At 36.2% G+C, this 10,814-nt stretch overlaps 1 protein-coding gene across 2 annotated transcripts; it reads left to right on the forward strand.

The window, feature by feature from the left end:
* Positions 1 to 466: 466 nt before the first annotated feature.
* Positions 467 to 1,952, forward strand: LOC124940023 (protein NETWORKED 3C-like). Of its 2 annotated transcripts, none has more exons than XM_047480501.1 (3): positions 467 to 569; positions 817 to 954; positions 1,032 to 1,952. In XM_047480501.1, exons 2-3 carry the CDS (start codon positions 831 to 833, stop codon positions 1,742 to 1,744), a joined length of 837 nt encoding a protein of 278 aa, XP_047336457.1. In that variant the 5' UTR covers positions 467 to 569; positions 817 to 830; the 3' UTR covers positions 1,745 to 1,952. The 2 variants fall into 2 exon arrangements, with proteins under 2 accessions (XP_047336457.1, XP_047336455.1); XM_047480499.1 differs by lacking the exon at positions 467 to 569 and adding an exon at positions 695 to 713.
* Positions 1,953 to 10,814: the final 8,862 nt, after the last annotated feature.

The raw sequence follows: 10,814 nt of genomic DNA on the forward strand, positions 1-10,814 counted from the left end.
TTGAGATTATGGATTTTAATGGAAATTAATCTAGATTTCACATTTCAACAATCCACTAAATGTTTTCTCTAATTAATTTGTAATGAGATTATATAATCATTAAAAATAATAATATTAAGAAAGTAAATTTGTTTAAATTAAAGTCATTTTATAATTATAAATTTGCTTTCTTAATTGAGAGATTAATTAAGATTACTAAGATAACTAATTAATTAATTAAACTCTCGACCGTTGCATACAAATTTCCTTTATCATTTCTATCACCACGCTCCTAAATGCACAACTTTGAATTACGGAAATGCCCTTCTTTTTTTGGCTATTCTACGGGCCCCATTTTTAGTTTGACCGATTTGTCCTTGAGTTGGGAGAATTTGATTGGACCACGTGGCTGTTTCTTATTGGTTTTAAAACATTTAAAGGAAGGAGCCGTTTGGAGTTGCTGTTCTTCATTTAAATTGCAAACAGGACATCCAACGTTTTTGTGTTAAGGAATTTTGAAGCAAAGGAGAGAGAAATTCCATCTCTTTCTATTTCTCAGCCATTTCCAGATTCAAAGGAAGGATTTTCAGGTGAATCTCTCTTTCTCTCTCTACTGTTTTTATGAACAATCAATCCCAATTACTTAACTTTATGAAATCCTTATAGAGTAAGAAAGAATACCCATTGAAATGGATCTAATCTTGAGTTAAAAGGGTCCATTAATTCCTTGTAATGTAAGACTGGATCATTTTTGTCGTTTTTTCGTTAAAATTCTCCTTTACAATAAAATGACCTAGCTAGTTTCTAAATAAATACTTATTACAGTTTCGTTTCTAGTGTTAAGGACAAAGATGAAGATGACAGCGGCGGCGGCGGCGGTGATAGAGCAGAAATCAGTCAACCGTTGGTGGTTTGATCGAAACACCAACGACCCATCTCCAAAACGTTCACTCTGGCTTCACTCCACCCTCTCAGGTTTTTTAAAATTGATTCTTTGGATTGATTATTAACGTTCAAGGTTTAAAGATTGAAGCTTTTTGTTTGTGTTTTAGAGCTTGATGAGACAACAATGGCGATGCTTAAGATTATCGATGAAGATGCAGACTCTTTTGCTAAACGTGCCGAGATGTATTACAAGAAGAGACCTGAACTGATTGGAATGGTTGAGGATATGTATCAATCACATCGATCCTTAGCTGTTCGATTCGATCAACTGAAAACAGAGACTGGGTCGCGTTTAATCGCCCCTTTGTCATCTCCATTTCGGTACAACCGAACTGAGAAACAGCCGTCGAATTTGTCGACGATGACATTCTCTGAAAAATCCTATGACAGTTATTCTGAGACATATGACCCAGAAGAGTCAGCTGAGTCCGAGATTGATGATCCAGAAGAAGAAGTGGAAACAGAGGAAGATGCCATTGTTGTTGCTGAGATGAAAGGAATGAAGCTAAGAGAGGAAATGGAAGAAGAGAAGAAGAAGATGAAGAAGAAGATGAAGGATGAAATGAAACAGAAAGATGAAGAGAAAAGAGAGGTGATAAGACAGCTGAGCATGGCGTTGAATATGGTGAAGGAGGAGAATTTGAAACTGAAGAAGAAGCTTGCAGAAATTCCAAAGGATTATTCCACTCCCAATAAAGGGAAAGTGAAAGGGATAAGTCCAATAGTGGAGTTCAAACGGCTGAAAGATACTTTTATGGGGAAGCTATTCTTCAATGGATCATCATCATCCCCAAGAACTAAGGTCAAAATCCCTCTTTAGAAGAACATAAACCTTTATCTTATTAATATGTAGCAGAAAACTATGTATTGTTAGGTCAATTGTTTAGTTTAAGGAGAGGGATTAGAACTATTCATTCATTTGTTTGTTGTTGTTCTTGTTTGTTGTAAGGGATAGGTCCATGATGGGTCTTTTTATAGATGTTTTACAAGTCAACAGTATTTTCTTAATAATTCTTTGTTTGAAACTATGATAATAGTTTACATTTGTTTGAGGTTTATGACGCTTTGTTTGGAATTCAGAAACCATGTTCTTAAGTTTTTTTATTATCCAAATGATTGTGATTGAACTACTTTTGGTGAAAGAAACATACAATCTTATATTGGGTAGATTATTATATATGGACTCAATTATTGACGTAGAAAAACATCTTTCCTTTGCTAGAATTAGCATTGAGGTGCATTCTCAAAGTACATTGTCAGATAAAATGATAGTAGTCGACAAGAAAGGAAAAAAATCTACTATCATAGGAATCACTTATGAATGTAGGTCACACATGTGTTCATTCTACAATACTTTTTAACATGTCAGCACGAAATGTGTTCAAGTTAAGGAAGAAGAACAGAGAATACTGAAAGACCAGGAAGCAAAAAACAGGAAAATAAAACAGAGGAGTCTAACATTAAAGAGCAAAATGTGGAGGAAGAGTAGGAAGTTGAAGCCAAAAAGGACTCTGAAAAGGAAGAAAACAATGTGATTGAAAGAAATAAGGTAAAGAGGACTCTAATTAAGAAGAAAATAAAGGTTGTAATAAAACAGAAGTTAATGAAGAAGAAGAAAGTTGATTCTCAAACAAATCAAGTTGTAGGAGAGAAAACCAGCAATCAAGCTGAAACAGAGGATACCAAAGTTGATGCTGAAATTCAAGTAGAGAACAACAAAGATGAAAACCTTGAAGTTTAAAAAAAAAAAATCTATCAGATTAGTACGGGTTCATACAAAGAAAAATTATACAATGTAAATAAGCAAACTTCATCATCTTTTTAATTCAATCTCCTTGCATCATAAGTGGAAGGGGAAAGGGAAAGGGGAGAAGGCTTATGACGCAACACATTTATATAGAAATAAACACCGGATAGTCATGATCTGTTTTTTATTTTAATATTTTCATTTATAATCTATGTTGTTTGTTTTTCGAATGCTATTAATTAGTTTCTTATAGTCTTTTGATTATCATTATTTAATTATAGTTAGAGTTTGTATAGTTTTAATTTTTTAACCGTTTTAAAAAAGCTACAATCTTATTAATTCTTCTTAAAACCCAACAACTTCCAATATCTTATAAATTATCAAATATATGCATCCAAGAAATCAAAAATGTCTCCAACTAAGTCAACCACATGGAACTTGGATAATGGTGAACAAATGACTCATCATATGACAAGATGATTATCATTTCTAACAAATGACCAAATACTTTTGGTGCTTTTGAAATGAGGAACAATTTGAGAACTAACAATGTGAAAGATTCTGAAAATAGTATCATGGATGACTATAACATCTTGATAAAAATCATTGTTTCTTACTCGATCTCTATCCATGTGAGGATATTATGTACAATGTAGGTGAAATTGCAAATTGGAAGAACATATAGCTAAAAACGAGGTAAGTACTTTGGGAGAACTACGTGAACTTATTTCTTATAAACATCTTTGAATTTGATAGAGAAGAATTAAAGGTAATATTACCCAAACAATCAAAGAAAAAAGTGAAAGCTTAAATTAATTTGGTTGTGATTCTTGTGAACCTTAACAACTATTATGAGAAATTTTATTGAAATGATTTATTTGATGGATAGAACTTGGGACATGAACATGACTATTATATCTCATGTGATAGAATTTCTTCATTATGAATTGAAAATTTGAATAAATAAAAGTGTTTAGTTTAATTAAATTAATATTATTCAAATTATTTGAAACAAAAAAAAAATTCTATTTTTTTAAAGGAGTGATAGGAAAGAGAATATGAGAGAATGACGTAATCGTTGGGAAAACTGACAGAATAAGAGAAGAAATGTAAGAAAGAACACACAAAGAATTGAGCATTAAGAATATCAATTAATAAGAAATAAGAGACACAAGTATTATGTGACATAAACCAAAAGGGGGAGAGTTTCTTTTATAGACTAAGAAACTTCTCCACTCTCATCATCTTTCGATGTGGGATTCTATTTTAATTGTGACTAGAGTTTCTTTTATATACTAAGAAATTTCTCACATTCTCATTATCTTCTGATGTGAGATTCTAATTGTGTCAAAACAACAAATCTCCACATTGGCACTATATCCAACACAAATCTTCATTATTAAAAAATAGTTCTTAAATGTTTCCAATTGGCTTTTTTCAACGCCGACTCAAACGCGAAAGATGTTTACCAAATCTAAATAATGTTTAGATTTGTTTTTTCCAATGTCTTTCATCTCGAACTCTTTACTCAATTGAGCATTCAATTTGTCAATTTCATATTGCCTCTTTGATGTTATCAATATATCATCAACGTACAAGAGTAGATAGATATAAGACTCATCTTGCAGTTTGCGCAAATACACACAGAAATTGAATCTGCTTCTTTTGTACTTGTGCTCCATCATAAACTTGTCAAGTCGCTTGTACCATTGTCTTGGCGATTGCTTCAACTCATACAATGATTTATTTAACTTGTAAACTCAATTTTCTTTATCAGCAACTTTGATTTTGAATTCATCTGGTTAATAAATGTAGATTTCTCCATTCAAATAACCGTGTAGGACTGCAGTCTTCACATAAAGTTGAGCTAGCTTCAAATTCATATGCGTTACTGTTGGGTTTTGCAACAGCAAAACTATGGATCTTCTTAGAAATCAAAACCTGTAGCAAATCAGATTCCAAATCGTCTATGACGATAAACAGATTACCAAGAACTGAAATAGCACAAAGCAATAAACGACAACACAATATACGTGGTTCGGTCAAAATCGACCTACGTCCACGGGAGGGATAAGTTTCACTAAATAAAACAAATGTCAATAGTAGAAACTTACAGCCCTGCTCTCAAATGAAAGAAGTGATTACACTAGGAATGATTGGACTACTCCACAATCAAAAGCTCCCTCAATCTCTCACTCTGGATCAGCCAAAGAACAAGAAGAAGAAGGAAACCAGAAAACCCTAGATCTGTAATTCACACTCTCTCTATTTTCTCTGTTATGAGAAAAATACCCAAAAAAAGTATTTATACTCTAACCCGTTTTCTAAAAAGAAAACCCTGACCCGTTTACCCGGAATTTAAAAAAACCCGCCCGTAATGGCAAGGAACACCAACAATTCTCCCCCTTCCGAGCCATGGGAGAATGTTGCTATCAACATTCATCATCGTGACGCTTTTGCCAGTTCCATTCCGGCTTTGGCACAACATATCTCATGCTTTCCTCTTGGCAAGCCCTTTGTCATCATATCTGACCCGTTCTCATCTGTATGCACTTTCTCCAAGTATAACTCCTTCTTCTCGAGCACTTCACGGATCCAATGGTACCTTCTTTGGATGTGTTTTGAACGTGAATGGAAACTTGGATTCTTGCTCACATGTATAGCACTCTGTGAGTCACTAAACACCACAAACCTGTCTTGTGCAATGCCAATTTCTTTCAACAATTCTTTCATCCATCTCATTTCTTTACAACATTCAGTAATGGCAATATATTCAGCTTCTGTAGTAGACAAAACAACACATTTCTGTAGACGAGACTGCCATGATACAACTCCTCCTCCAAAAGTAAACAAATACCCTGAAGTTGATCTCATTGTGTCAATATCACCACTCATATCTGAATCAGAAAACCCTTCAACATGTGACTTTCCAGTACCATAACACAAAGCGTATTTGGAGGTCCCTCGAAGATATCTCATTAGCCACTTAACCGCTTCCCAGTGTGTCTTACCAGGATTTGAAAGAAAACGACTAAGTACTCTAACCGCATGAGCTATATCCGGTCTTGTACAGACCATTACATACATCAGACTGCCTATTGCTGAAGCATATGGAACACTGCACATTTCTTGTCTTTCCTCTTCATCCTTGGGAGACATTGTCTTGTTTATTTTCAAGTGTGTAGCCAATGGACAAGCAACTGGCTTTGCCTTGTCCATACAGAATCGTTTTAGAATCTTATCAATATATCTCTCTTGAGATAACCATAGCCTTTTCTTCACCCGATCACGAATGACCTGCATTCCAAGAATTTGTCTTGCTTGACCCAAGTATTTCATCTCAAAAGACTTAGCCAAATCATTTTTCAACTTGGCAATCTTGAGCTTGTCTCTCCCAACAATCAGCATGTCATCAACATAAAGGAGAAGTATAATAAAATCATTAGAAGCAAACTTTTGCACAAAGACACAGTGATCTGTAGACGTCTTCATGTACCCATGGATGGTCATGAACGACTCAAACTTAAGATACCACTGTCTTGGTGCTTGCTTCAAACCGTACAGACTTTTGACAAGTTTGCACACCTTGCTTTCCTCACCTTTCTTATTATAACCTTCAGGTTGCTCCATATAAACATCTTCATCCAAATCACCATGGAGAAATGCAGTCTTGACATCAAGTTGTTCAACCTCAAGATCCATACAAGCAGCTAGACTTAACACCACCCGGTTAGAAGTCATCTTCACTACCGGTGAGAAAATCTCATCATAATCGATTCCATGCCTCTTGCCAAAACCTTTGACAACCAGCCTAGCCTTGTATCTTGTCTTGCTATCATCACCTTCTTGCTTGATCTTGTACACCCATTTATTTTGTAATATTTTTCTGTTCTCTGGTCTTTCAACTAGATCATATGTGCCATTTTTCAGCAATGACTTCATCTCTTCATCCATGGCAGCTAGCCATTCTTTCTTATGAGCATCCTCAAGAGCTTCCTTATAGCATATAGGCTCCCCACAATCTGTTAGAAGAACATACTCTGTAGCAGGATACTTAGAACTTGATCTTTTCTCCCTAGTAGACCTCCGAAGTACCTCTGTTTGTTGATTCTGTTGATTTCCATCTTCTTGTTGAACTTCAAAATCAAAATCAACCTCAACATTATCACCAAGATCAGTTTCAGTATTAGTATCATTTCCATGGCCTACAGCTTGACCCTGAGGAACATCATCATCACTATCTGAGTCTGAAGCTACATGTGGCTTTGTCTCCTCAACATCATGAGACAACTCAAGACCAGAAAGGTCACGTATGTATGCATCAAGCTTTTCACCATCTTCAAAATTCTCAATAGTCTGATCTTCAAGGAATACCACATCTCGGCTTCTCAAAACCTTCTTATCAACTGGGTCATAACACATGTATCCCCACTTTTCATCACCATACCCCAAAAATATGCATTGTCTGGTTTTTGCATCTAGCTTAGACCTCTCATCTTTTGGAACATGCACAAAAGCTCTGCAACCAAAAACACGTAAATAGTCATAATTAACATCTTTACCTGACCAGACGCTTTCTGCACACTTATTATTCAATGGCTTGGAGGGAGAACGATTGATCACATACACTGCAGTGCTCATGGCTTCAGCCCAGAAATGCTTAGCCAACCTGGAATGGGAGAGCATACTCCTCATCCGTTCCAACATTGTTCTGTTCATCCTCTCTGCCACACCATTTTGTTGTGGAGTCTTGGGCACAGTCTGTTCATGTCGAATACCCTGCTCTTTGCAATAATCATCAAATGAGCCTATGTACTCTCCCCCATTATCTGACCGCACCCTCATCAGTTTTCTTCCTGTCTCTCTTTCAACCAGCTTGTGAAAGACCTCAAACCTTGTTGCAACCTCATCCTTGGACTTTATAGCATAGGCCCAAACCTTCCTAGATGCATCGTCTATGAAGGTTACAAAATAGGAAGCACCACCTATGGATTTAATCTTCATAGGACCACAAACATCTGTATGGACCAGTTCAAGGACATTCTTCTTCAGTTCCACTTTTGACTTACTGAAGGAGACTCTGTTCTACTTACCCTTCAAGCAATGCTCACAATTTTCAAGATGAGCATCCTTGAGATTCAGCAGCTCATTCCTCTTGATCAAAACATTCAGCCCCTTTTCACTAATGTGACCTAATCTCTTGTGCCACAACTCAGAGGATGATTCCATCAAAACAGAATATGCTGCATCATAGACAATTTTCAAATTTGTCTTGTATAAGGAACAACATTTCTTACCCCGTGCAACAACCAATGAACCCTTGTTTAGCTTTCATGCTCCACCACTGAAAACATTATGGTAGCCTCCATCATCAAGCATACCTGCTGAAATCAAATTCATTCTTAAATCAGGAACATGTCTTACATCTCTCAATGTCAGGAAACAACCCATGTTTGTCTCGATTCTAACATCACCAAGACCAACTATCTTGGACACACCACTGTTACCCATGCGAACCTCACCATAATCACCAGCTTTGTAAGACTGGAAGTAACCTTTGTGTGGAGTAATATGGAATGAGGCACCTGTGTCAACAATCCATGCTGTTTCATTTGAAGATGTGCTAAGACATGAGTCTTGACAGTTAGAAGCATATGTCAGTTCACCATCTGAAGCATAAGCAGATGTATCTGCACTCTATTCTTTCTTTTCTTTGGGCTTCACTGTACCCTTAGCTTTATCATTTTTAAATTTCCAGCACTCATTTTTCCAGTGACCCATTTTGCCACAGTAATGGCAAGCACCATCCTTCTTTGGAGCTCTAGACTTGCTTCTAGACTTTCCCCTGCTCGAACCACTTCTATTATCTTTTGATCTTCCTCTATCAGCCACCAACATATCAGACTTAGAGGGTTTATCCCCTTTCGATTCTCCTCATCAAGTAATGAACTGGTGACAAATGCCATGTTGACTTTACCATTTGGTGTTGAGTTGCTGAGAGTGATAATAAGTGTCTCCCAACTTGCAGGAAAAGATCCAAGGACTAAAAGTGCTTGCACCTCATCATCAAAGTTTATCTTCATACTACTCAGCTGATTCAAAATATTTTGAAATTCATTCAAGTGCTCAGCAATTGATTTATTATCAATGTACTTCAGATTCACCAGCCTTCGTACCAGTGCTGCTTTATTCCCTGCTGACCTCCCAGCATAGAGAGCTTCAAGTTTGCTCCACACACCATACGCTGTAGTCTCATTCTCAACATGGTGCACAACATTTACACCAACCCAGGAACGAATAAAGTTGCAGGCCTTTCTATCTATCTTTTTCCAATCAGCCTCTTTTATAGTCTCAGGTCTAACACCCTCATTTTCAATTGCTTCATTCAAATCATCTGAAACTAACAGATCACTGATCATCAGTTTTTATTGCCTGTAGTTTGTACCATTCAGACTCACCATATCAGGTCTAGATTTCCCCATTATTATTGCCTTAACAACTGACAAAAACACCAGCAGAGAAACCAATTGATCTCTTCTATGAATTTCGCCAAATAACCAGCAAAGCACTATGCCATCCAGCCCTGCTCCAATGTTAAAACAGATAACCAATTAATACTACTCTGATACCACTGTTGGGTTTTGCAACAGCAAAACTATGGATCTTCTTAGAAATCAAAACCTGTAGCAAATCAGATTCCAAATCGTCTATGACGATAAATAGATTACCAAGAACTGAAATAGCACAAAGCAATAAACGACAACACAATATACGTGGTTCGGTCAAAATCGACCTACGCCCACGGGAGGGATAAGTTTCACTAAATCAAACAAATGTCAATAGTAGAAACTTACAGCCCTGCTCTCAAATGAAAGAAGTGATTACACTAGGAATGATTGGACTACTCCACAATCAAAAGCTCCCCCAATCTCTCACTCTAGATCAGCCAAAGAACAAGAAGAAGAAGGAAACCAGAAAACCCTAGATCTGTAATTCACTCTCTCTCTATTTTCTCTGTTATGAGAAAAATACCCAAAAAAGTATTTATACTCTAACCCGTTTTCTAAAAAGAAAACCCTGTCCCGTTTACCCGGAATTTAAAAAAACCCGCCCGTAATGGCAAGGAACACCAACAGTTACCAAGGCCAATATAATTATAATGGAAAAGTGTTTAACAATAGGATAAAGTACCTCATATAATCAACTCCTTTCTTCTGAGCGTAGTCTTTAGCTACCAATTTTTTCCTTATATCGAACATCAATTTTTTCGGGAAATCCTTCTTTATTAACAAAGATCCATTTATAACCAATAGGCTTCTTCCCTTTTGATAGATGCGTCAACTTTATGTCTCATTCTTCTAAAGAGATTGCATCTTATCTTCCATAACACCTTTCAATTTTCTATTTTTAGTACTTCAATTGACATCTGAAACAGTAAATGGAACATCATCTACGATTAGAAGTGCATAGGCCGCCATGTCAACAAACTGACCTAGTTTTTAAATAACTCTTCTTGGTCTGTTCATAGCAATCGATTCACATTGTTGTGAAGGTTTTTGGGTTAGAGCCTCTTCCTCATTTGACTATTCGTCTGTCGTCGGAGAGTCACTTATAGTTGGGCTTACCTTTATCTACTCAAACTCTACCTGTTGCGGAGTATAATCAATCTTGTCTGGTGTTACCTTATTCAACATTGAATAATCGTCAAAAATAACATCTCTACTGACAATAGTTTTATTTGCATCCAAACACTAGAGGATATATCTTTTAACTCCAGTAGTAAATCTCATAAAAAGAGTTTCTTTCCTCGTGTATCTAACTTTGATTCAACTACATGATAATATATTGTAGAACCAAAAATATGCAAAGAATCATAATTAGTTACATGTTTTCCAGACCATACATCTAATGGAGTCTTGTCACCAAGTGCAGATAATGGTAGGCGAAATACCAAATGTTGAGTGTATGTCACAACTTTTACCCAAAATTTCCTATCTAACCCAGAATTAGACAACATACACCGAACTTTCTCCACCAATATAATGTTCATACGTTTCGATACTTCATTCTGCTATGGTGTTTTTCTGACTGTGAATTGTCGAACTATGCCACACTCTTGGATAACTTATGGAATAGATCATTC

Source organism: Impatiens glandulifera, chromosome 5, assembly GCF_907164915.1.
Source record: "Impatiens glandulifera chromosome 5, dImpGla2.1, whole genome shotgun sequence".
NCBI lineage: Eukaryota > Viridiplantae > Streptophyta > Magnoliopsida > Ericales > Balsaminaceae > Impatiens > Impatiens glandulifera.